The sequence below is a fragment of the Gekko japonicus genome, unplaced genomic scaffold (assembly GCF_001447785.1).
Source record: "Gekko japonicus isolate JY-2015 unplaced genomic scaffold, Gekko_japonicus_V1.1 scaffold1666, whole genome shotgun sequence".
NCBI lineage: Eukaryota > Metazoa > Chordata > Lepidosauria > Squamata > Gekkonidae > Gekko > Gekko japonicus.
In genome coordinates this window covers 326,623-354,271 of record NW_015170331.1, presented here as the reverse complement: position 1 = coordinate 354,271, position 27,649 = coordinate 326,623, and the positions used below count along the sequence as shown (strand labels likewise).

At 47.9% G+C, this 27,649-nt stretch overlaps 1 protein-coding gene across 5 annotated transcripts in view; it reads right to left on the bottom strand.

Moving 5' to 3' along the window:
• ACLY (ATP citrate lyase) overlaps positions 1–27,649 on the bottom strand; it is a 101,891-nt gene that overhangs the window by 61,086 nt on the left and 13,156 nt on the right. For 4 of the 5 annotated variants that reach the window (XM_015418132.1, XM_015418134.1, XM_015418135.1 and 1 more), the window contains exons 2-6: positions 14,753–14,917; positions 8,630–8,752; positions 8,351–8,413; positions 4,990–5,180; positions 3,874–3,953 (exon numbers count right to left, since the gene is read on the bottom strand). In XM_015418132.1, coding sequence (XP_015273618.1) covers positions 3,874–3,953; positions 4,990–5,180; positions 8,351–8,413; positions 8,630–8,752; positions 14,753–14,911 — 616 coding nt within the window. In that variant the 5' untranslated portion in view covers positions 14,912–14,917. The remainder of the gene's footprint in view (positions 1–3,873; positions 3,954–4,989; positions 5,181–8,350; positions 8,414–8,629; positions 8,753–14,752; positions 14,918–27,649) is intronic. The other variant, XM_015418133.1, reaches the window with a different exon arrangement.

Genomic DNA, 27,649 nt, shown 5'->3' with positions numbered 1-27,649 from the left:
TCTCAGCTCAGGAAGGATGGCTCCAGAACAAACTAATTTACACAGTAGACAAAACACCTGCTCACAACTTTAATGCCAGTAGCTCACAAAGTAGAATTTTTGCTCACAGGGCTCCATAGCTTAGAGCAGGGGTGTCAAATTTATTTGTTATGAGAGCCGGATCTGACATAAATGAGACCTTGTTGGGCCGGGCCCTGTGTGTCATAAAATATAATGCCAGGTAGTGAAGATAAAATTTTTATAAAGGACACAAAGATTTTTTTTTTACTTAAAATGAAGACATGCTTAAAACATTAGCTCTGTAAGCTGCAAACCTACTTTTGATTTATTGACATTCACCACAGAAATCTCATGCTCAGACTTCTGGGTCTAGGACCCAGGGGAAAACATGAAATGGCTGAGAATCTGGCAAAGCAAGCTATGATGCAGCAGCAGAACTGGAAGCAGGAGATGGCCAGTTCCACTGCGGGCCTGATGGAAGCCCTCCGGGGGCCTGATCTGGCCCCTGGGCCGCATGTTTGACACCCATAGCTTAGAGGGAGCATTGGTTGCAGGGTACTGCCTAGATCACACGAACACTGCTTTATACTGAATGGTCCATCAAAATCAGTATTTTCTACTTAGACTGGCAGTAGCTCTCCAGGGTCTCAGGCAGAAGTATTTCACATCATCTACTGCCAGATTTTTAACTGGAGATACTGAGGACTGAAACTGGGACTGTCTGCATGCCTAGCAGATGCTCTACCACTGAGCCACAGCCCCTCGTGAGGTTATCTCTTGATATCAGGGTCTCACCCCCGTCAGAATGAACGTTCTGGGTGAAACAGTTCCGCCATCACAGAGAGAACTGCACCAACACAGGACTGGACTTATAGGGTTTTTTTTCTGCTGATGCAAGAGGGAGGAGAGGGGCCCCTTTTGACAGTCCTGGAAATCACGGGGCACAGCTACAGCCAGAACAGGAACCGGGTAGGATCGCCTCTCCCCCCTCTCATGCTGGTAGAGAGGTTGTTAGGATCCAACCCTGATGACAGAGGCAGCTAAAAGGATTTACATTCAGACTGCGTCAGTGAGAACTACCTAGTGCCTGCATTCCATATGACTTCTAAGGCAGGTAACTGCGCAGCATCTCTGCATGGGGAGCCACAGCATCGCACCCAATCCCAAGATGTCACACAGTCACCTAACACCCGCCCCCCGCCCCGGAAGCTGTTTGGGAAAAAGGCAAATTCAGAGTTAGCGACTCAGGCAGAGACACAGCAGGCAGCCTCCCTTTCTGGTGACCACTTTTGTCCACAGGATACTTTTAGATCTATTTCTTATGACACTGGATGCTATTTGCATAGGCCCTGTGCACTGATTTGAGGGCTGGCTTTGAAATTTAGGAAAACCTCAAGCGGTTGATTCAGGGTCAAGACTACAAATCAGCAAAGAAATCTGCTGTCTACAGGAAGCTCTCCTTGGAACTCCTACATATTATAATCCTTCTAAATCCACTACCCACCTTTCTTGCGCGTGCCCTCAAAATCAAGCTGAATCTACACATACAGGCTGCAACGCAGCAAGGCAAGGCAGCCAAGGGATTGGCACACCTCCTGAATGACAGACCAGGGACCCAATTGCTTTGGGAGCGTGTGGAACGTTCAGGTAAGAGTCATCCCAAAACACCATTCATGAAAACGCTCCCCTCATCTGTAACCGAGTTTGCACTAATAAGCTCTTGCAAGGGCCTGTGTAATTCCTTTTGCGCAAGATAATGTGAGAATTAAATCTGATTGATAAAAGCCACCACCCTCTCCATTTATGAAAAGAATGCCCTCATCAGCAACTGAGTTTGCACTCATAAATTCTTGCGAGGGCCTCTGTGTAATTCCTTCAGCCCTATCTAAATAAGCATTCAATTTTTTTCTCCTGGGAATTCTATATACAAACATAGGGTTCTGCTTATGAAGAGAAAAGCAAAACATTTTCACAAGCGCCAGAATGCTTTTTTTTTTTTTTAGCCTGCAGCAAGCCGTTGCACATTGCTATGAAAATGGGAGTTTGTGAACACTTTTATCTGTTTACCCCACATGTAGCAGACAGGGTGACTGACTTAGACTTGGGAGGCCTGGTTTCAAGTCCCTACAAAGCCACCAAATTCACTAGCTGACCAAGAGCCACTTTCTACCTTTCAGCATGTCCTACCTTGCAGGGATGCTGTGAAGGCAAAAGGGGGAAGTGGGAAGTGATGACACAGTTTCTCTATCGCCAACCTGCACAGCAACTTTATGGAGAAGCAAACAAAATGAATCCCTGCACCAAGGAGCTTACAAGACACACCAAAGGCCAGGGAAGAAGTAGGAGTTAAATAAGGGCATAACTGGAGGGGCCAGGAAAACAAGCAGGATTGGAACACAATAAAACAGAAGTGTATTTTTCATGGAGAGCAGCGCAACAGGCAGATCTGTCTCCCCCCGCTACCGCTATGGTGCTTGAATCCATGCCACAGGGGACGCATAGCCAAATCTATCACATCTTATTCTACCCTTTTACCCAAGGAGCTCAGAGCAATGTACCTAGTTCTCCCCGCTTCCCTTTCACCCTCACCACCAGTGGGGAGGAAGGTTAGGCCAAGGGAGAGTAGCTGACCCAATATCATCTGGTAGGTTTCATGGCTAAGTGAGGATCCGAACTCAGGTCTCCTGAATCTTCGGTCCAATAATCGCACCAGCCTTCAAGTGCAGCCCCAGCGAGGGTTAAACACAGCACAAAGTACAGTGAAAAAGTAAAATCTGCCTTTCACACAGTACAAGAAACACCATGAACCCACACTATAAACAAACATTGTGGGCCTATTCCTATAATGCATGGTTCCCCAACATGGTGCACATGGGCACCGCGGCACCTGCCATCACTTTCCCTGGGCCCTGGCCAAGCTTTTCAGAAAGTGGGTGGAACCACTGCAAGGCAGGGCTGGTTGCTGGCTGCCCTAATTCAAATGAACGGGTTTTTCCATGGCTGCAATAGCAGCTACAGCCACTAGAGAATCCACACCACTCCTCAGTCAATATAGTCAATATGTGGGTTCACTGCACATTCAGGAGTTCATTACTTTTTATTCTCCTCTATTTTCCCATCCCTTTCCCTTCTGAGATTCTTTGGCAAAACAAGGAAGGAGGTTATCGTGTTCGGCTCTGCCTCCTGCGGCAGCCATTTTGAGTTTGGCTCTGCCTCCTCTCAAACTTCAAGAGTTGACCACAGGCCCGAAAAGGTTGGCGACCCCCACTATAATGTACGGAAACTGTCCCATGGCAGCCATTTTGAATTTGGCTCTGGCTCCTCTCAAACTCGAAAAGGTTGGCGACCCCCACTATAATGTATGAAAACAACCTGGTGGCAGCCAATTTTTTTGTGGCAGCCATTTTGAGTTTGGCTCTGCCTCCTCTCAAACTCCAAGAGGTGCCCACAGGCTCGAAACGGTTGGCGACCCGCACGATAATATATGAAAACAGCCGTCAGAATGAAAGAACGCCACATGCCCCGGTCAATTTGGTTCTTTCATCAAATTCACAAAAGGCAGGAAGTTCAAAGATGGTCTTCAGAAACAGTGCTAAGAACAAAGTCTCCATCTTTAGCAGTTTTCTCAAACGTCACATTAATATTCATTCCCAAATCGGTTCTCTCATGTCAGCATTCCGGAAGACCGATGGGGCACTGTCTACATTTCCCATTTGTGGAGGAGGAATGCTTTAAAGTTATTTTGACAACAAGGGCTCATGGAAATGTACCAGCTGTCTGGACCACAGACCCTGCGTTCATCTTCATTAGGAGGCATACTGGAGAGGGGAGGATGAAATATGTTTTGTTGAAAATAACAGCGGGATGAATTACCTAGTGGGTTGATTTCCAGATACGTAAAAAATAGGTCTTCATAGAGGTTGAACAGGCCAGAGATGAAGCTTGCCAAGACACTGCATAAAGGAGGTTATTTTGGGCAGGGGAGAAAAGCAAACTTATTAAAATCAGACAGATATGTACTAAAGCACTTGCCCTCCACACTTGGCCAGCGATGTTGCTAATTCCTTCAATCTGCCTGCCATGGAGCCAGCCGATGACTCAGAGGCCTAGCCGGGATGAGTCAAGTCCCTCAGCCACTGCCCTCTGCCCTCATCCATCTTGATTCGGAGGCTTTAATCATGTTAGATGGAAGGAAAAGTCTCCTTCAGTATGCCTCAAAGGCAGCTCCATTTGAGGAGCTGTGTGCAAAGACATGTGGTTAATTAAGAAGTCAGATGTTAAGCAGCTTCCCTGCAATACACATGATGTCAGTAAACAGAGGGAAGCTTGCTGGCACCTTTGGTCTTTTGACACAGTGTGGCGGGTGCAGCTACAAAATGGCCGCCACAGGAGGCAGAGCCAGCCACAAAATGGCTGCCATGGCCTAGTTTCAGTCACACAGTGAAGATCCTTGCGGTGTGGTGGCAGCTGCTACCAAAGTGACATTTTTAATCTGCAAAGCCAATCAAATCTCCAATGGCCAACCAGAAGCCTTGCTGGGCAAAAATCCCACCAGGGCCCACGCACTTTCTAAAAACACTTGGCGGGGCTGAGGAAGGTGTCGGTGGCGCCACGGCACCCACGGGCACCATGTTGGGCGGGGGCCTGTCTAAGGGTATTCCTTTCCACCATGGCAAAGCAGAAGAGAGCGCTAGGATATCCTAAGGTACTGACAAATGAGATTCTTCTTCCACAGGGAAAATAACTAAGCAGTACTTAGATGGCTCAGTGGGTGCAAGAAGTGGGAGTGCGCACCTTTATAAAAAGAGTTTTCAGGACAGATTCCCGCGGGGCTGTGCCTTTAAGAAAGGGGGCAGAGCCCCAAATAGCCCCACCGTAGCTACGGGCCTGACTCCACCCCAGAATATCTAAATCTGTTTGATCACATGAACATAGCCACTATTGTAAACCCATGGTTTAAGGGGCTACAAAACAGCGCCTCAGAATTACTCTTTCTTGTCCGGTGGGGCATGCACCAAGAGGTGCTTCTTGATCGCCGACTCGTCGAGCTTCTCATCGACGCCCACCAGCAGCTTCTGAGCCTTGGCATCCACATCGCCCACGTCCACCCCACCCTGGTGGTGGAAAAGCACGTAGTCCCCCTCGCGGGCAGCGTAAATGCACACGTAGAACTCCTCCGTCTGTGAATTCAACACATGGAACAGGTAAGGTTTTAGAAGACAAAACCTGCAGTTTAAACACATGTTGCGGTCTATAAGAATACACCATACCCATTGTGTGCAAGGCATGCCTTTGGAAATGCCTGGCCCTAAAGAGCAGGGTACCGGGAGAGATGAACTGAGGCGAAGGGGATGCTTTCATGAATTTCATCTTCCTCTTGAAAAAAGTGTATGCCAAAAGACAAAAATTATGGCACTCTTCAAATACCTATCCAGCAGAAGAGGACAAAGACTTGTTCTTTGCTGCTTCAGAGGGCAGAACTACATTTACTGGGCTTAAGTTACAGGAGGGAAGGTTTTGGCTGAACATCAGGAGAAACTTCCTAACAGTACAGCGGTTCAACGGTAGAAGCTATTGTTTGCGGGGTGGAAGATCTCTCACCAGAAATCTCGGGCAGTGGCTGGAAGAACAGTAGGCTTTTATAGTCTGCTTTTCTCCCCCTTAAGGAGTCTCAAAGCAGCCTGCAATCGCATTCCCTTTTTCTCCCCACAATGGTGACCTTGTGAGGCAGGTGGAGCTGAGAGAGTTTGGAGGGAACTGTGACTGGCCCAAGGTCACCCGGCAGGCGTCGTGGGGAGGAGGAGTGGGGAATCAAAGCTGGTTTTCCACATCTGAGTCCGCCGCTCTTAACCACTACACCGTGCTGGGTCTCTCTTTGGCCGCATGACTCCACCACTGAGAGCCAAACAAAGGCCATTAAAGGGGAGGGACTGCCGTCCTGAGGTATCACCTCTTCCAAAGGCAGTGCCCTCAGTTCAAACCGCCCAATTTCATGCTCCCTTCCTTCAGGTAGCCATATCCGACTGGCTCAATTACAACACCTCTGGCAGCAGGAAGAAGAGCGATTTGGAAGAAAGGGACACAATGCAGATACTGTAGCTGCTCCAAGTCGCAAATACCAGGGAACCGGTGTGAAGAAATGACAAATGGTGTGAGAAGACGAAGAGGGCAGCCCTCCCTCATGACATTGTGTCCACTGAAATCAACTTCTGTAGAGAGGGGAGAGACACAAGCATGCTGGCCCCCCAGCACAAAAGAAGAGAAGAGGAGATTGGATTTATACCCCGCCCTTCACTTGGGAGTATTAAGAGTGGTTTACAATCTCCTTTCCCTTCCCCTCCCCACAGCAGACACCCTGTGAGGTCGGTGGGGCTGAGAGAGCTCTGAGAGAACTGCCCTTTCAAGGACAGCTCTGACAGAACTATGGCTTGCCCAAGGTCATCCAGCAGCTGCAAGTGGAGGAGTGGGGAATCAAACCCGGTTCTCCCCAGATTAGAGTCCACACACTTAACCACTACACCAAACTGGCCCCCAAATCACTAAACTGGCCCCCAAATCACAAGTCACCGGTTTGTGAACACAGAGTCTATGCAGGTGGTCCCCAGCCTTTCTGCGCCTCTGGTCACTTTCGGAATTGTGGCAGAGAGTGGTGGATGCAGCCACGAAATGGCTGCTGTAGAAGGTGGAGCCTTCCACAAAAGACCAGCTGGAGGAGGCGGAGCCCCACACACAGGATGCCTGAGTGTGTGTGTGTGTGGGGGGGGAGGGTGATTTAAAAATATATACATTAGATTTAAAATATATATATTAGGAAAGAGGAATGAGAATAAAACCAACACTGCAGTGTTAGCCGCCACTGAACGTTGTTTTAATCTTCCCAGCCAACTGGCCAGCCAGGCCAATCAAAAACATTGCTGGGCAACTCCCAGACCTGGTCCTACCCACTTAATGCCTGGCGGTCACAATGGTGCCCAGGGGCACCATGTTTTTTTATTTATTTATACATTCGATTTATATACCACTCTAATCCTTGACAGGTCTCTGAGCGGTTTACATATGTTGGGGACTCTGGTCAGTATGCATAGAAGTGTATACACATTGGCTCTCTCTCCCAGAAATTGGGAATGCAGGTTTTTCAAATTATCTTGATCATGGAATCACAGAGTTGGAAGGGACCTCCAAGGTCATCTAGTCCAACCCCCTGCACAATGCAGGAAATTCACAACTACCTCCCCCTACACACCCCCAGTGACCCCTGCTCCCTGCCTAGAAGATGACTAAAAACCTTCAGGATCCCTGGCCAAACTGGCCTGGAGAAAAAATGCTTCCTGACCCCAAAGTGGCATTCAGCATTTCCCTGGGCGTGTAAGAAAGGGCCACGAGACCTGAGCACTGAGGCAACCCTCCCTCTCCTGATCTGCCTGAGTTCACACAATCAGCCTTGCTGTCAGATGGCCATCTAGCCTCTGTTGGAAAACCTCCAAAGAAGGAGAGCCCACCACCTCCCAAGGAACCCTATTCCACTGAGGAATCGCTCTAACTTTCTGTCAGGAAGTTCTTCCTAACGTTTAGCTGAAAACTCTTTTGGTTTATTTTCAAACCGTTGGTTCTGGTCTGACCTTCTGGGGCAACAGAAAACAACTCCGCACCATCCTCTATATGACAGCCCCTCAAGTACCTGAAGATGATCATCCTATCGCCTCTCGGTCGCCTCCTCTCCAAGCTAAACATCATGGGAAGGGAGTTTACTGTGTATAAATCCCAAGCTCACAAGCTGGCAATTCTGTGCAGGGAGGGGATGGGATGAGCACAACCAGACCCATCCACTCTGCCTCTTACACATACCGATTTCAAACATGCGTACCACCCTGGATAGAGCACGCCTGCTTCTCAGGAAATCTCTTCCTCCCTACAACACACATTTCCACCCCTCAAAAAAATATTTGCAGGAAGATATCCAGCTCCAGTTCTCAATGCCATCACCAAAAGCAGGCTTGACTACGCTTGGGAAATCTGCGAGAACAGCCACTGCCTGGAAGGAGTGCTGAACAAAAGGCCAGGCCAAGCCAGTCCTGGGAAGCCAGCCGACCCTACAGAATGCTGCAACAAGCAACTAAAGGAGTTATTTTGGGGCGAGTGTGGGCAAGAATTTGGGGAGCCACAGCAGGGAAGGGGCTTCTCCTTTTCCTCTGGCAGTCCAAAGAAACATTCCACCCCTTGCTCTCTACAATGGTGCCTGAAGGTTCACACAAATGGAAGGGAAGTCTCCACTTCAGCGTATGAGCTCATGGGAACCGCAGCAAGTTTGTCCCGTGATACCTCTGCCCATACATGTACTAAGGAAACAAACCTGTTTGTGTGGAACAAAAGGTTCTATCAAGAAGTTCTTCAGGATGCCTTTTGCTTTGGCAATCTGTAAATGAGAAACATAAGCAAGTAAAAATGAGACACATCCCTGACCTTATATTTTAAAACGCAGCCCTGTCAAGACCCCAAGGCCTGTTTTCTCCCTTGACTTCAGTTTGTGTCTGTCCTACCATGCCTTCAAGGAGCTCAGAGCAAGCTCTTCGGCTGCATAGCAGCCCAGACGAGGAGGCTTAATCAGTGCGGTGATGTGCGTGGAACTCACTGTGGTTTCGTGACCCAGCCGTGGCTTCAGCCAGGCCTTCACTTGATTCAAGTCGAGATTCACCCCAACTAGGCCCAGCTTGCCGCGTCGTTTGATCAGCTGATCGGGTTTCACCACCAGACGCTGGAATTTTACAAAACAAGGAAATAAATGGAAAATTTCTTTTGCAGGTAAACTTGCTTACGAGCTGCCAGTTTTGCAGAGGCCAAAACCCAGTTTAGATGCCCTAAAATCCTCCAAGTGGAGAGGTGGGATACCTGCAGCCGTATGACAGAAGTCACGTACCAGCCAACACATGCTCATGCTGATAGGTGCCTTTTGTTATGTGTGCAACAGCACATTCTGTTTGCTGATGTGCATTCCAACCAGGAAGCAGGACTCATTAACTCGGTCATGAGCAGGGGTCATTTCCCGCGGGAGCGCACAGGAGCGGAGCTCCGGCAGTAAGGAGCCCAGGGGGCGGGCACATGCAACAATCCCCGCCCCCTGCTCCCAGCAGCCCTCAGTCGGGCCACGAGGAGCAAGAAGCAGACAGGTACGTTGCAGAGCCCCCCTCCCCGGCCCACCTTCAGGTACAAGCTCTCCCTCCTGTGCGACGGCAGATCTGCGCGTTCGCCCCCCATAGCTAGCAATCCAAAACAGTCCAGTGGCACCTTTAAGACCAAGTTTTATTCAGGTACAAGCTCTCCCTCCTCTGCGAGGACAGATCTGCACCTCCCCCCCCAAATAGTAGGAAATCCAAAACAGTCCAGTGGAGCCTGAGTGGTGGGTGTTGCCTTCTGACACACTTCCGGTGATGTCGGGGTGGTGGTGGCATATGCAAATAAGTTATGCAAATGAGCTCCTGCACCTCTTTTTCTACGAAATGACCCCTGGTCATGAGCAGTGTTCCCCCTAAGCTGAGTTTTTTAGTCTCCAGCTCACACATTTCTGTCCGGGCTCAGGAAGGATGGCTCCAGAGCAAACTAACTTATGCAGTAGCCAGATGGCTTGCTCACTACTTTAATGGCAGTGGCTCACAAAGCAGAATTTTTGCTCACAAGACTCAACAGCTTAGAGGGAGTGTTGGTCATGAGAGTTTATGTATTATTATATTTATTTATTTATTTGACTTATATCCTGCCCTTCCACATGGCTCAGGGTGGCTATCAAGAGGCAAATTACTCCCTTTGCCCTGTTGTAGCTCCGGGGCCAAGAGAAAGGCTGAGTGAGAGACGGGGGCCACAAACTCACATGCACAACTGGATTACCTGTTGCAGGCCCAGACGATCCAGTTGCAAATTTGCGCCTGGTTGCTGTACTACGACAGCCAGTGATGTGCGAGCATGGCCACTTTTGGATGCTGCACTACAGTGACGTGTGCAACTGATTTCCTTGTGAAGGCAAGGCAACTGAGTTCCAAAGGCTTCCTGGCGCTCGGCTGCAGAACAGCATTCAACAGCGGAGGCAGCTTCAGTTTCTCACACTTTTGTGCAACCGGGAGGCGGCGCCTGACTCGTCACTGTTGCTTGCGCCTCACAGATAGTTTCAGGAGGGCAGCCATGTCAGTCTGCAGCCGAAGAGCAAGATTCAAGTCCTTGAGGAAGATTCAAGTTCTGAAGCACCTTCAAAAGACCCACAAGATTTGCAGACAGGAGCAGCTTTGACTCTTGAAAACTTATACCTCTGGAAACAGGCCATGAACGCAAACCTTGCTCCTTATAGATGTTACTTCGCACACCCCACACATTGCACAGGCCCCAAGAGCTTTTTAAAAAGAATATAAATTTGTTTCTGATGTCAGAAGCAAGAGGTGAAGGAGAAAGCCCGAGCGGCATTTTCCATGCCAGGGCTTCTGTGCCCAAGATCATTTCTTGACACAAACATGTCGCCTCTTTGACTAATAAAAGTCAACTCGGAAACTTCCCAGATATGTTTTCAACAGTCCACACACGCAAATCAGCATGACTACGGCCATGCTGTTACTGAACAGGCTGTGCTTTTTCAACATATGATCACAGGTGTACCCAAGTGGCAACTTGCTTGGGCTTAGTATTACACCCAAGTGTGCACGCTCCCTTCCACCTGGTGGTCTCTGTGGGCAAGCAGCAGGTGTCTGGTAATATGGACGATGTAAGCAAGCTTCCTTGTTCATAAAGCCTTCTCTGTAACTTGAATGGTGGACGGGTGGCATATGCAGGTGGCTGTTTGGGGACTGGATGCTTTGACTGTGTTTTTCTGACACGCTAAATAAAAACATAGCAATGGGCAGTGCTGGAATTTTGTTCCCCTGGGAAAAAAATGGCTGCTTTGGAGGACGAATTCTGTGGCATAATCTCCAATGGAGGACTTTCCCCTCCCTAAACCTCACCCTCCCCAGTCTCAAATCTCCAGGAACTTCCCCAACGTGGACTTGGCAGCCCAATGGGCCAGGCTGACAAAGTACTTAAGCTGTCTTCTTGCAACTAGAGATGTAAAATTTCCGGAGATTTTGAAGCTCGGAAAAAAACCCGTTCCCCCCCGCCCCCATTTTTTCCGAAGGGAAATGGACATTTTCGGAAAAATTGAAAAAATGCTACATTAGCACTTCTTTTTTCTTTTCCAGATTGAAGGTCATTCTGTTACTTTAGGAACATAAAATATGACTATGGACATTTTTACTTGACATGAAATTATCACAACTAGCATATTAAAAATATAGTGTATCCAAACAATTATTACAAACAGAATACCCACCCTCATGCAAAAACAAAACTGAAACCTTTTTCTTTTCTTCTGACAATCGCACCTCCTAAAGGAAGAAATCTGTCTTGTTCTTGCATTGGAGAGTTCAGTTTGTAACCTAGGACTTGCTTGTCCTCCGTGCACATAAATTAGATTAATCTGATACCATACATATTTTTTAGAAATGATTTGGAAAATATTTGAACACCTTGTCCTAAAATATTTTATTCATCATGTTAAAATAAAATGTTCCATAATCAATTCTTCTTCTTTTCTTTTTTCATGGGGGGACCTGTCAAGTCACGGCTGACTTATGGCCATCCCTGGTGGGGTTTTCAAGGTGAGAGAGGTTCAGAGGTGGTTTGCCCTTGCCTGCCTCTGCACAGAGACCCTGGGGCTTCCTTAGCGGTCTCCCATCCAAGGACTAACCGGGGCTGACTCTGCTTAGCTTCTGAGATAGGACTAAGTAAAGGTAAAGGTTCCCTTGCTCAAAAGCCAGTCGAATCCAACTCTAGGGTTGCAGTGCTCATCTCTGTTTCAAAGCCGAAGAGCCAGCGCTGTCCAAAGACATTTCCGTGGTCATGTGGCCAGCATGACTAAACACCGAGGCGCACGGAACGCTGTTACCTTCCCACCAAAGTGGTACCTATTTATCTACTTGCAATGTCTTGCTTTCGAACTGCTAGGTTGGCAGGAGCTGGGACCAGAGACGGGAGCTCACTCCGTCATGCGGCACCCGGGTCTCAAACTGCTGAACTACCGACCTTCCATAGCCTGGAGTTCAGCGTCTTAACCACTTGAGCCACCGCAGCTCCCGAGATAGGACTAGATCAAGCTATAACCTGGACACTTCAGGGCAGGGCCCGTAGCAGTTATCAGCCCAGCGCAAAAAATTATTTCTTTATCAAATACATACCCCGCCATTCCCTCGACAAGCAATGCTCATGATGGCTTACGGAGTAAAATACAATTCCATAAACAACCGACAATAAAATAAACAATAAAAACAATAAATACATAACACAATTTATGGTATAAAACTATGTTGTCGAAGGCTTTCACGGCTGGAGTTCATTAGTTGTCGTAGATTTTCCGGGCTGTGTGACCGTGGTCTTGGCACTGTAGTACCTGATGTTTCGCCAGCAGCTGTGACTGGCATCCTCAGAGGTACTCAGAGAGTACTCCTTCTTTCCGTGTTATACCTCTGAAGATGCCAGTCACAGCTGCTGGCAAAACGACAGGTACTACAGGTACTGCAGTTCCAAGACCACGGCCATACAGTCCAGAAAATCTACAACTAAAGATATAAAACTTGAAACCTCCCCCTTCCAAAGTGAACCAACTTTTGCAAAGCTAGCTTGCCCAGTTACCCCGAGGCTATTCTACTAGCCACAGGTGACCGACAAGTGAAAGGTGGGCCTCTGATCCCATTCCTGGTAGCTTCAGGTCCTGAAGTGGGGGTAAGCAACACCCTCGTCCTCCTCTCCCTCTTGGCCCTCACTTGTCACCAGCCAAAGCAGGAGACTAAGCAGAGCTTCATTGTGCACTTCTTTCTCGTGGCAGCTTATACACGCATTTGGGTCCCTCGGCCCTTTGAGAGAGCCACCAGCCTCGAATGGGGTCAGAGTGGTTACTGAAGCCATGCACCCCAGCATCTCGTCTAATCACCCTTCTCCCAAGACCACGGGAATAGGGACACCAGCCTCCAGGTGGGCCCTGGGGATCACCTGGAATTACAGTTTTGTCTCCAGACTATGGAGGTCAGTTCCCCCAGAGAAAATGGCTGGTTTGGAGGGTGGAATCTAAGTCAGGGCTTTTCTTCTGGAGGGAAATGCGCCGGAACGGAGTTCCGGAACCTCTTTGACAAAATTCTTTTTACAATGTTTAAAAATTCATGAGTTTTCAGCATGCAACTCAAAAACTTCATTTCCCTCTTGAGAGTTCCAGCATCTCCTTTTCCAAAAAAAATATTTCTGTATGTCATTGTACCCCAGCTGAGGTCCCGGTCCTCCACGGGCACTACCCCCAAATCTCCAGGAGTTTCCCTACCTGGAGCTGACCACCCTATGCCTCCTGACCCATGCCGGCGGCCAGGGGGGACCTAGCAACCGTACTTAAGAGCTACAGCCGGCATGGACTTTAGTTTCCCCTCCTCTCCCACGCTATTGGATTAAGTAGTAAGAACAGCTCCTGCACAGAGCTGTCTTGGGGGGTCCGGTGTCCCCAGACAACAAACCAAGGAGGGACTGATGAGTTTCCCCAAACCAACATTAGCTGTAACCCAAAAAATTTCTGTAGTCACCTAGGGATTTTTTTTTTTAAATGCAGGTTCTAGCACGAGATCGAGACGCTCCCAAACCCTTTGCTACTTTCTGGAAGACTCACTGAGCCCAATAATCTCCTGGCTGACGCATGCCAGCAACCGACTCATTTAATTAGCTACCGACACAGCTACCTTCCACTGGCAAGAAAAATGGGACTGCACCGCAGATTCGTGTACAGCTAAATGTGATTAAACAACTGGATGGCAGACAGAGAGAGAGAGAGAGAGAGAGAGAGAGAGAGAGAGAGAGAGAGAGAGAGAGAAGAGGGGAATGCAAGAAAAGACAGAGAAATGTCTTCTGCTTGCAATTCGATTTGCACCGCCAAGATATGCGAGACAAAAAAAATGGGACTCTCAGACTTCGACACCCATCATTGGCCCCACTGGCCAGATCCAGGCTGAGTGGCCCTTGCAGCACAGGTGTCTAGCAACACACGGGCATCCAGCCTGGTACACTGCTGGACCATGTCTGCCCCTGAGTAGATTCCATTAGCTTCTCACAAGCAGATGATCTTCCCTGGGGGCTGAATTTGAAACATCCCCCTACACCCTGTTTGCATGCATGAAACCAGAACCTAGATATTGGAAATTTTAGGTCCCTAAAACGACTTTTGTTCAGGCCCGGCACAGATCTTTACGTGACGTGCCTTGCAGGGCTTTTTTTGTAGAAAAAGCCCAGCAGGAACTCATTAGCATAATAGGCCATACCCAACAGCAGGAACTCATTAGTATATTAGGTCACACCCCTGACAGCACAGCTCATTCGCATATTAGGCCACATCCCTATGTTACCAGAAGTGTGGTCACCCAGCCACACCCACCTTTTGCTTCTTATTTTCTTTACCTTGTTTGTTGACAAAACCCAGGGCTTTTTTTTGGGAGCAGGAACTCCTTTGCATGTTAGGCCACACACCCCTAACGTAGCCAATCCTAATGAGTTCCTGCTGTTGGGTGTGGCCTATTATGCTAATGTGTTCCTGCTTGGCGTGGCCAACTTGGGAGCCAGCCGGAACTCCGTTCCTGTGCGTTCCTGCCCAAAAATAGCCCTGGTGCCTTGTAAGGGACAGGGAGGAGATAACGTAGCTTACTCTGCTCACCTCAGTCAACAGCCAGGGATGATCTTGGATTAGATGGTCCCAGTCGGTCTCGGGTGTTACTCTGGCATATTTGAAGCGGTTCTGGATGGCGGACGAGGTGCAGATGTATTTATACAAGAACTCCTTCCCGGTCTGCTCAGATATAGCTTTGGCGGACATGGCTACCTAAGGCAGATTTGAAAGGGAAACACCAAAGTTAATAACAGAACCCTTTTGGACTTACTCTTTAAACATATTGCTGACAGAACTATTCCTAGGGATATTTCTACCACCGTGAGAGTGGTAGTGAACTGCTAAGCCTGATCTACATGTTCAGTAAAGTCATGTGGTACAGCCTTCCCACATGGGACTGTACCAGTGTTCCCTCTAAGCTGAGTTAGTGTGAGCTAGCTCACAGCTTTTTAGCCTTTGGCTCACAGATTTTTGTCTTAGCTCAGGAAGGATGGCTCCAGAGCAGACTAATTTATGCAGCAGCCCAATTGCTCGCTCACAACTTTAATGCCAGCAGCTCACGAAGTAGAATTTTTGCTCACACAGCTCCACAGCTTAGAGGGAACATTGGACTGTACCACTTAAAAATGCAGGTGGGATATCACATGTGTGTCCCCTTGTATGGGTAAAAAGAGAGACAGGGAAAATCTACCTATACATAAACTGGGCCAGCAGTGCTACAAGATTTGTTCTGAATTAGCGGACTAGTTCATATTGCTCCAATTCTGTGAAAGCTATAAAGGTTAAAACGTAAAGGTTTCCCTTGCTCGAAAGCCAGTCAAATCCAACTCTAGAGGGTGGTGCTGATCGCCATTTCCAAGCCGAAGGGCCAGTGCTGTCTGAAGACGTTTCTGTGGTCATGTGGCCAGCATGACTAAACGCCAAGATGCACGGAGTGATGTTACCTTCCCACCGCAGCGGTACCTATTTATCTGCTTGCAGTTTCTTGCTTTCAGACTGCTAGGTTGGCAGAAGCTGAAGCCAGAGACAGGAGCACTCTCCATCACGCGGCACCAGGGTCTCGAACTGCCAAACTACAGATCTTCCAGTCTGCAGCTCAGCATCTTAACCTTTGAGCCACCGTGGCCCATACATATACACATACACACACAGATATTTATATACTGTCTATCAATTAGTCTCCAGATCCAATTTAAGGTGTTGGTTTTAACCACTGGACCAGGGGTCTCCAACATGGTGCCTACGGGAACTATTGCATCTGCCAACAACTTTCCCCACACCAACCAAGCGTTTTTAGAAAGTTGGTGGAGCCAGGTAGAGCTTTCACCCAGCAAGGCTTCTGATTGGCTGCGCAGCTTTTCAAAAAGGTTGCCGTGGCAGCAGCTGCAACCACGGCCCAAGGATCTGCACTGTGTGGCTGAAGATGAGCTGCGGCAGCCATTTTGTGGCTGGCTCCCCTGCCCGAAGCTGCCATTTTGTGGCTGCTCCCACTTTGCTATGTCAGAACTCCAAGGTCCCCTCAAGCTCAAAAAGGCTGCAGACTCCTGGATTGGACTGCAGTAGCTTGCACAGGTTTTTGCTGTAATTTACCCAAAACTCCATTTCGGACCTCCTACAACCAGTTACTATCGATGCTGAATTTTTTCAATCCACTGAATCGTTTTCACTCCCGGAAGAATATCTGAGTCTCCTTTGCCCAAATAAATCCTGTTGCTTACGATTCGTTAGTAAGCAAGCGCTGCCCCTTTTTAAGTCCACTGACTTCAACGGACTTCGAAGGATGCCACCCGGCTAAGAATGGGACTATTAAGAGTATTCCTTCACAGCAAACCAAATCCGCTCAACAAACTTATCTTACACACCCAGATCTACTCGTTCTACAAGAGCTATAAAATATTCTTGTTTCGAGCAAACATTTTGATAATGGAAGGCTTGGGGATGGGGGTGTGAGTGTGATTTGACAAGGTAAGATTCCAAGCTCTTGCTAAGGGACAGGTGTACTGCAAATCCATTACTGCCATGGTGTTCTTGAGAACAAGCTGGAAATACAAGATACCGAGCAGAACAGATCTGGGTGGAAAAGGAGGTCTTCTCCATGCCCATTCAGACGTAATTACCATGGTGAATCTACTGAGCTCAAGACACGGGGTGGATTCAGGTTTCGGCGGAGGTGCGCGCATTTTCACATTTCTGATTTGTAAGACAGAAACTACAGCTCAGCAGCCGAGAATGTGCTTGGCGTGAAGAAGGCCGTCCCCATGTATAACCTCTGGCATTGCCAGGAAAGACATGACGTAGCGGGGGTGGAAACCTACTGTGAGTCATAACAGAAAGCCCTGAGCTACACAGGTCCTATGGCTATTCTAGCTTTACAAGTGGAAGGAAGGGAAAGTTCTGGTGTTGTTCTGGCTTAGAATCACAGAGTTTGAAGGGGCCCTACAGACCATCTAGTCCAACCCCCTGCTCAATGCAGGACCAGCCTAGAGCATCCCTGACAAGTGTTCATTCAGCCACTGCCTAAAGACTGCCAGTGAGGGAGAGCTCCCCACCTCTCTAGGCAGCCCATTCCACTGTTGCACAACTCTGACTGTAAAAATGTTTTCCTTAATATCCAGCCGGTACCTTCCCACCCTTCATTTAAACCCATGATTGTGAGTCCTCTCCTCCGCTGCCAACAGGAACAGCTCCCTGACCTCCTCTAAGGGGCAGCCCTTCAAATACTTCGAGAGCAATCGTGTCCTCCTTCAACCTCCTCTTCTCCAGACTAAACATTCCCAGGTCCCTCAGCCTTTCCTCACAGGGCTTGGCCTCCAGGCCCCCGATCCTCCTCGTCGCTCTCCTCTGCACCTGCTCCATTCTGTCCACATCCTTTTTGAAGTGAGCCCTCCAGAACTGCACACAATACTCCAGGTATTGCCTAACCAATGTAGTGTACAGCAGGACTATGACATCTTGTAATTTGGATGTGATGCCTCTGTTGATATACCCCGAGGTGTACCACTAGGGCCCTACAAGACTAGGCTAACTAGAATTTGGGACCCATGGAACTGTTAGATCCCAGACAACTTCCTTAGGGCTATGCAAGCAAGATTCTTAGCTGAGATGTGGCTGAATAGGTTCTTTACAAAGATAGATTCAGGTGGGTAGCTGTGTTGTTTTGAAGCAGCAGAACAAAATCTGAACCCAGTGGCACCTTTAAGACCAACAAAGTTTATTCTGGGTGTAAGCTTTCATGTGCAAGTGCATGGAAGCTTATACCCAGAATAACACTTTGCTGGTCTTAAAGGTGCCACTAAGACTCGAACTTTATTCTTATGTTCTCTTCTAAGACCGTCATTCAGATAAAATTTTTTTAAAACACTCCCAACTCACAAGCTCCCTTTCGGTTTTCATAACCCAGCAGGGCAGCAAAGAGGGTGCAATTATGTACAGAGCAATCATGCTGGGCGCATTGACTGAAAGACCTCCATCAACAGCCAGAGCAACAAGATGCAGAGAGGAATGGAAGAGACTAGTGGAGGGCTGCGAGTGGGAGCAGAAGGCCTCTTCTTTGATTTGCAGCACCGTGCAGGAACAAGCAATTCACAAATTGAGCTAGGGAACGAGAGACCTGCTACCAGTCTTGTGGAAAATTAGTAATTCACTAGGACCCCGAAGGATGGATCTTACAGAAGAGGCTGTCTGCTGCTTCTCTACATGCGTCACTGCTTCAGGCCTGGCTCCTTTCAGTCAGTACCCGCTACCGCACAGGTCCACAAACTTTTGAGCCTGCAGGCACATTTGGAATTCTAACACAGTGTGGTTGGTGCAGTCAAAACATGCCTGCCCAAGGAGGTGGGAGCCAGATACAAAATGGCCAATCAGGAGCCTTGCTAAGCAAAAGCCCCACCCGACCCCTCCCACTTTCTAAAAATACTTGGTGGGCACCAGGAAAGGTATCGGTGGGAGCCAGGGGCACCATGTTGGAGACCCCTGCACTGGTGGGTGTGATCGAATGACCCATGAATCCCAAATGAAGAGTTACAATACTATTTGAAAAAGTGCATGCACATGAAAGCTCATACCTTGAATAAACCTTTGTTGGTCTTAGAGGGGCCGCCGGACTCCAAATTTGTTCTAATACTATTGATGCTACTCTTAGCCCTTCAGAGGAAGAGTAGAACACACTTAAACATAGTGTTTACTTTTTTTAAAAACTTCTCAATGTTAATTGGCCAACCAAGACATAGATGCAGTCTCAGAGAGAAGGGACTGTGGCTCAGTGGTAATGCATCCGTTTGGCACACAGAAGGTCTCAGGTTCAATCCCCAGTCTCTCCAGTTAAAAAATCTGTGAAAGACCTCTGGCCTGAGACCTTGGAGAGCCACTGCTGACTTCAGTGGACCAAGGGCTTAAGGCAGTTCCATATAATACCTGAAACTCAGTGAAAATGATAACATGAGGACCTGGTGTCCTGTTGAAATCTCATACGTCCCTGTTATTTGCTGAATATGTAACACTGGCACCAAGTACGGCAGAAAGTCTTTTTCACACTTCAAGCATCCCCAAATCCTTGGGCCAGCACTGCCATCTTGCCCCTTTGAGATCTTCTACACAGGCCCCTGCAAGCTGTGAATGAGATTCAAGAACCTCATGCATTTAAAAAGGAAAAGACGATTACCCTCTTCAGCTCTGTTCTCCAATAAGCCCCAGAGCACCGAGGTCTCACAGCTTCCACAAACCTCTCCCTCCCTGTGGGGCTCTCAACACACTGAGGCGAAAGTCACAGTCCTCCTTGTTCCCTCTCTTAATAGCTCTAAAGCTGCGGGGAGGTGTGTCAAGCACTTGTTTTATCGACATGCCAAAAGGCAGCTTGGTAATGGAAGTGGTACAGTTGCATTCTGGGAACAAGAACCCCAGAGAGACTGGTGAGGGGGATGAAGCAAATCCTTCCCTTGGAACCTTCCGGAAGATTAAAGTTCGGCCTTTTAAGAAACTCAAAATGAAGTCAGACAAGGCGCATGGGTAAAGAGATACAGAGTGTGCATGCATGGCCTTGGCGAAGAAACTCAAAATAAAGCCAAACTGGGCACACAAGGAAAGAGACACAGAGCGCGCAAGTGTGGCCTTCTAGATCTGGAAAGAGTTTTAAGAACCTGCTCTCCCTAGTCCCAAAGGTCTGCCACTTTGGATTTTCTCAGTGTTCAAGTCAAGGCAATTTCAGTCCATGGCAAAACAGCATCCGAATAACCGGGGGCAACAGCAGGCTGAAACTGGGCTGACCACAGAAGGGAGGGAATGTAATGCAGAATAGGGGGGGAAACCGGAATAAAAAGAAGGTTGAACTCGATTTCAGTGCAGAAGGGGGGGGGAGCCCTGGATTAAAGAGTTTGAATTCGATTTTAGTGCAGAGTTGCTTGGAGGACACTGCTTAACATGGATTAAAAGGAGAGTGCGGAAAGGGCCCAAGTCTACCATCAACAGGTACAACACTGACCCAACTGCTGAAACTTCACGTTAGGAATAAAGTTGTACCTGATCCCTCCTCAAGGCTTGCTTCCCCTGATATTCCAGGATGATTTCAAATCCAGTTGGATTAAGGCAGTCTACCTTTATATTCATAGAACTGGTTTCTCACCTTAGCTACTCCTATGGATTTGAACAAGCCAAAGGGCTAATTAAACAAAGAGTTGAGGATATCGAACGACAATCTGATATCAGTAAGGCTTCAAAACTCGGGGTACTGCTAAATATCAAAAGCACCACTGAGTCGGCTACATATCTGACCAGTGGAGGGAAAGAACTCTAGAAGGGCATTCGTCCTAGCCAGATGTTCTGCCCTTCCATCTGCAGTTATTCAAGGCAGGTATAATAAAAACCCCTACCCTGAAAGGCTATGTTCATGCACTTCATGCAAGGTCAAATCAGTAGAACATATGTTTTCCAGTTGCCCATGCTACAGAGAGGCTCGTCTTAAAATCATTACCCCATTAGTTGATAGGATACCTGGTCACATCAGTATGAACAAAGCAAGACTTCACTGGCTTCTGTCAGATAAGAATGCAGGGATTACACATTCAGTCGCTGAGTTCTGTGCACTGATTCTCAGATTGCGAGAGTCGCATTTTTAAAGTTTTTAAAGTTAGATTTTTATTCTGTAGATGATCTCTGTTTTTCCCCTTCTTTTTCATACTGTTTGTATTGTATGCGGGTCAAGACCGTAATAATGTAAGTTGTACCTGCCAAATACCTGCCTGAAATGGACCTGCCAAAGGCCTGGGAGATTTGCACTGTGGTATGAGAAAAGTGAAGGGGACGGCCTAGGGTTGCCACGTCCCCCGGCTGCTACCATGGGGTGGGGGAGGGAAGTGATGATGATTATTATTACTTGTTTAATTTATATCTCGCCCTCCCCTCCAAGGCAGGCTCAGGGCTGCGCACATGAAATATAAAACAATTAAAACAGCATTAAATAAAATCGGAGCAGTGCAATTCTAAATATTATAAAATATAAAGTGCTAGTCTGTATCAGATGGCGGACTTAGCAGCATCCTCAGACAACAGCCAGCTGATAGCGTAGTCTGGGTTAACTGGCTGTTGACAATGATGCTAGTGTTGGCCCAGGGCTACAGTTTCTTGGATGCGGCTCCCTAATCAAAGGCCTGGTGGAAGAGCTCCATCTTGCAGGCCCTTCAGAACTGCAAGAGGTCCCGCAGGGCCCTGATGTCTTCCGGAAGCTCATTCCACCAGTGTGGAGCTGCTACTGAAAAAGCCCTGGCCCTTGTCCCAGCCAGCCTGGCTTCTCTGGGGCCCAGTAGGGCCAAGTGGTTTTGGGACCCAGCTCCAAGTTGGGAAACTCCTTGAGATTTGGGGATGGAGCTGGGGGAGAACAGGGACCTTAAGTGGGGTACAACGCCATGGAGTCCACCTTCCAAAGCATCCATTTTCTCCAGGGGATTCCAGCCAGTGTTCCCTCTAAGCTGAGTTAGTGTGAGCTAGCTCACAGTTTTTTAGCCTCCAGCTCACATTTTTGTCTTAGCTCAGGAAGGATGGCTCCTGAGCAAACTAATTTATGCAGTAGCTGAATTGCTTGCTCACACACGCCAGCAGCTCACAAAGTAGAATTTTGGCTCACGAGACCCCGCAGCTCAGAGGGAGCACTGACCAGGTCCCACCTGGAGGCTGGCATCCCTAGGACAGCAATCGGAACCAAGCTGCCAATCAAATCTTCATGCATGCATAATCTAGCACTTCAGTGCATGACTTCTTTGGGGGGAGGGAAGGGATGGGGCGCATGAAACAATTGCTTGGCATTCCAGAATACAACCCTCTGTTTCATAAGTAGACAGGTGCCAGGGTCATTTGACATACGCTACAAGTACAAAAACAAAGGCATTTAAGGATTTAAAAAATGCTTAGCTGTCAGTTCCAGTCAGTAAGCCCGCAGAGAGAAGAGCGATAGCTCACCCACAGATACCATGCTCTGCATGCAGAAGATTTCGGCTCCACTGACAAGGCTGGGAAAGACCCTTGCCCAACAGAGTAAACTGTATGGGCTACACAGATCAGCAGTCTAACTGATAAATCAGGCCCCATCCCACAAAAGCTTATGCCAGCATACCTTTAAGGTGCCACTGGACTCCCGGTCAAACTCCATAAGGGTCGTCTTTGTATGTACCCATGAGCATGCACCCAAAATCGACTTCAAAATTCTCAAAACAGCTTTAATAGGAAGAATCCCAAACCAAGCAAGAGTTGTTAGTACAGGTCAGTTTTGCCATGAGTACTTTTGATTACTTCAGGGGATCCAGACACTTAACTCCAAGCCATTGCATTCCAGTGTTTTCTATGATGTCCTCCCATTTTCCCCCCAGACCAGGTTTATGGCATTTTTTTAAAAAAATTACTGATAGGAAGCATCAACCAATCACTTGGTAGGAAATAGCAAGGCACTTGGTGAACAGACACAATAAAGCATGGGAGGAGAGAACTTTGGGGGGGGGACACACTCTTCTTTTCCCTTACCCACTAAATGCTGGGGAAAACTGAAACATTCCAACAAAATATTTCCTCATTTGGAATAAGTGAGCAAAATACCTCACAACAATCCTGAGAGATATGCTAGGCTGCAGGTATGTGACTGGACCAAGGTTACCCAGCAAGCTTCCATGGCAGGGTGCTGATTTTAACCTGGGTCTCCCAGACCCTAGTCTGAAGCTCTATCTGCTATACTACACTGGCTGCTGTTGAACAACAGCAAGCATCCGGGGCTGGGTGAGTCAGGCAGTGCTGGCGAGTTGCCAGTGGTTACTGCCAGGCCTGGCCCCCATGAATTCCCCCATCGAAGGCCAAAACAGCTTGAAAGGGCATTACCCCTTCCCCCTGCCTTTTTACTAACAGAAACCAAGCCTGAAACGCTGGCAACAGTGCCATGGTTGTCTACCAATGGCCACTGAAGACATCCATTTCTTAAAGGTGCTCCTTTTCTTAAAAGGTGTATTTTTTTAGACTTCTGATTTTTCTGCAAATGTGGAGCATTTCTCTGATCTGTTTATGGCTCCAATACATGGATTTTAGCATCCTCAGATTTGGCCAGGTTGAGAATTAGAATATATGAGTGGGGACCCACAAAGAGGTTGCAGGGAGGGGGGGCACTCCATCCCCCCTACTTTCCTTCCTCCCCTCTCCCCCCCATCCTCACTGCTCCATCTACACACCCACCCACCCCATCATTGAAGCTCTGCCTGCCTCCCCCCACCCCAGGGGAGGTTGGGCCAGGCTCCTAACTCATCTCTAGCAGCAGCCAGGACAGTTCCGGTGGGGCCGGTGGTGTGCCAGAGAGCCATGCCAGGCCTGGGGGGCAGCAGCAGTGACACCAAGAGCCATGCTGGCCACAGTGGTAACACAGGGAGCCATGCTGGGCCCAGGGGTGGTGACGGCAGAAGCCGGGCTGAGCCTAGGGGTGACAACAGGGGACAGGGCAGATGGCAACAACAGCTCCTCTCAACCAGATAATGTTGTGATGGTGGCACACCCTGCCACTCTGTACATCACACATGAATCTGCCTTATACTGAATCAGACTACTGGTCCATCAAGGTCAGTATTGTCTACTCAGGCAGCCGCTCTGCGAGGTCTCAGGGAGAGGTCTCTCCCATCACCTGCCACCTGGCCCTTTTAGCTGGAGATGCTGGGGACTGAACCGGGGACCTTCTGCATCCATCCTCCCCATCTCACTTGGCAGGCCAGCCACTCACCAACCGGACTGCCCAGCTGCTACCACCTGCTTACAGTGCCCTTCCCTCACCGTTCTACCATCAGTCCGCAGCACCAACAGAGAAATGTTTTCTGCACATGGGCAGACATAACTCTTCTGTTTTGGGGGATTTACACTCCCCTCCAATTTTTTCAAGATTTCCCTGCAAACTGGGGTGGGGTGGGGGTTCCCAAGTTTAGAGAAGATCTCCCCCTTCTGTCCATATGGCTCCAATCTGCAGATTTAAGTATCTGCAGATGTGGCTACACTTGACTACTTTATTACATGGCCAAAGCGTTGTAAGAGATGAGGGGGGGACACAGGGGGTAAGAGGGGTATGAGGGTGCCAAGTCACCTAATTGTACCATCGCTGTCCTCAGCCAAAAGCCTGGCGGAACATCTCTGCCTTACAAGCCCTGTGGAAAGGTAACAAATCCTGCAGGGCTTGGATGTTCTTAGGCAGAGTTCCACCAGGTAGGGGCCAGAACTCTCTCAGGCCAGGGACTACCAGGAGGTTCTTACTTCCTGAGCAAAATGCTCTTCTTGGGGCATATTAAGAGAGGCAGTCCCAAAGGTATGAGGGTCCCTGACCGCTAAGGGCCTTAAAGGTCAAAACCAACATCTTTAACTTGATCTGGTGCTCCACTGGAAGCCAGCGTGGCTCACGCAGCACAGGTTGAATATGTGCCATCCAGGGCACATTCTGGATCAGCTGGAACTTCCAGGTCAGACTCAAGGGTAGGCCCGCATAGAGCAAGTTGCAGTAGTCTAACCTGTAAGTGACCTTTGCGTGGGTCACTATCACAAGGTCATGTAGGGAGACATAAGGAACCAGCTGCCTGACCAGCTGCAGATGATAAAAGGCACACCTGGCAGCACTGGTGACCTGGGCCTTCATGGAAAGAGAGGCATCCAGAATCACTCCTAGACTCATCACCATTAGGGTCGGCATCAATGGCATCCCACCAAGGGCTGGGAGTCAAATTCCTGATCCAATCCTCCCACAACTCAGGTCCATAACCTTAATCTTTGTTGGATTCAATTTCAGCCGGCTCTGTTGCAACCAACCAGCCATGGCCTCTAAAGCCCTGGTCATATGTTCTGAGTTGGAGTCAGGCTGGCCAACCATCAGCAGATACAGCTGGATGTCATCAGCATACTGATGACATCCCAACCTGAACCCCCAGATTAACTGGGCAAGGGGGTGCATATAGATGTTAAATAATATCAGGGAGAGGATTGCCCCTTGCAGGACGCTGCATACATGGAAATACCCCCTCCCCAGTGTGACCCTCTGTCTCCAACCATGGAGACAGGAGGACAGCCATTGCCAAGCAGTCCCCTGTATCCCCATGTCAGTGAAATGGTGGGTCAAAAGTCATAGTCAATCATGTCGAACACTGCTGTCAGATTGAGCAACAACAGCAGCGCTGACCCGCCTCAATCCATGAGGCCTCATCCATGAGGGCAACCAGCACAGTCTCCATCCCTTGTCTAGTTAGATCGATCTGATACTATATATATATATATATTAGAAATGATTTGGAAAATATTTGAACACCTTGTCTTAAAATATTTTATCCATCATGTTAAAATAAAACGTTCCATAATCAATTTTTTTTCTTTTCTTTTTTCAATTATTCCAATTTTTCGGAAAAAAACAAAAAAGGCTTCAGGAAAAAAACGGGGGGAAAACGTTTTTTTCCCGGGCCTTCACAAACGGCACTTGCTCAATCCACTGCAGCTTCCATACAGTCCGGCTAACAAGTCCACAAAAGTTTACTAGGCCACATTCTGTCTGTCAGTTCTATGTTGCCCTTCCACCAAGGAGCTCAGGCTGGCAGAAGCAGCTCCCGTCTCCTCCACTTCATCCTCACAACCACTTTGTGAGAAAGCCCCGGTGGTGCTGAGGAAACGACTGGCCCACAGTCACCCCACTCAGCTTCATGGCTAAGCAGGGATCTGAACCCAGGTCTTCCCCTCCTCACCTGAGACATAACCATTTTGTTGTTGTTGTTCTGTTTGGCAAAGCGCTGAGTAACACTGGCCCTCCTCCGTGGTTTTGTGTTATGTGCATACAGGTTTTAATTGAATTACTTTATACACACTTTATTTTAAATGCTATTTTAATGCTGAAATGTTTTAAAGTTTTGCCACCTTGGAAACCATATTTCAGTGGAAAGGAGGCACGGAAACGTTTCAAACGATTTATTATTACAATACTGTTGATTATGGGTACAATTACCATGGATACTGATGCAGTATTGTTATCAATGTTATTCTACAAGGTTCTTCATTTCCTTCATCTGTCCAGAAGAAGATATCTTTCGAAACGGTTGAACATTCTGGAGATCATCGTTAACAACCAATACAACAACTAATAACTATTGAATACCTGTATATATTTTGTACTCATCTTATGCATTTTGTACTTCACAAATAACTTTTGTATTTTGTTCACTTTAATATTTAATATTTTATTGAGCGCAGTTAGGATAGTTTTCCTTCAGTGGGATCTTCTTCTGAAACACTTCTTGGCTGTTACCATCTACTATAAAAGCTAAATCAAATTAAATAAACACACCCTTCTGGCTCCCCAAAAATTAAATATTAAAAAGCCAACTTCATCCAATCCATAAAGTATTCCCTACCTGGTTGCTGGCGTGCCATCTGTAGAAACCTGATTCCACATCTGAATCACAAAACCAAGGAATGAAAAAAGCCTCAAGTATGGTATGAAATTGCCCCTTCTTAAAAAATAACAGAGTCAAACATACTTCCCCTACATTTGACTGAAGAAGGAACCACAGGGTCCCTTTCTTCTCCCTTCCCCCAAAATTCTCTTTATCTTGCTTCCTCCCCAGTCCGGCTTCTGGCCCACTCCTACGGGTTATCTCCATGTGCTACCGGAACAAGACAAAGCAAACACTTGATTGTCACAGTGCCACAGGGCTATGCATTTTCATTCCAGGAGCTCTCACGAAAAACTTGCAAAGCAGCCACTGTTTCCAGAGTTGCCCCATGAGACCCAACTCCAAGGTCTCCGTCTGGAGGTCACATCAATCTCCCAGACACGGTTGTCAAGCTGTGCTCCCCATCTAAACAGGGCATGTCTGAAGAAAATCAGAACCGCTCCAAAGAGCACCATAAATATCTTACACAAAGCAAACCAAGTACCAGCTGCTTCTCTTTCTCTCTCTCTAGTCATGCATTGCCCCTGAAGAGCTTCTGTTCAACAGGAAATTCAAGGATCTGCAAATAGCTAAAGAGGTAGCATCAAAAAATTAACAATAACCTCCTTAAGGAGTCTGTTTGGGTCACAATTCACTTCTTAATAAGACTGCCCTCTTACAGGAAAAATATACAGGGCCGCTAACCAGTTTTTAAAAAAAAATCTCAATTACTTGTTTAGGCTAATTTCATCCATCGGTGGTGGTGGTGGAAAGCATGGCCAAGTCACAGCCGACTTCTGGCAACCCTTCATGGGGTTTTCAAGGCAAGAGACAAGCAGAGGTGGTCTCCCATCCAAGTACCAACCAGGGCCGACCCTGTTTAACTTCCAAGATCCACAAGAACAACCTAGCCTGGACCATCTGGATCAGGGCTTCAGCCATTAAGTGGAGAAGGGACAATTCTGAAGGGGGGGAATGTATACATTTTCCTTCAGATGACATATTCTTAACATCACGCCATATTGAAAGAGACACTCTT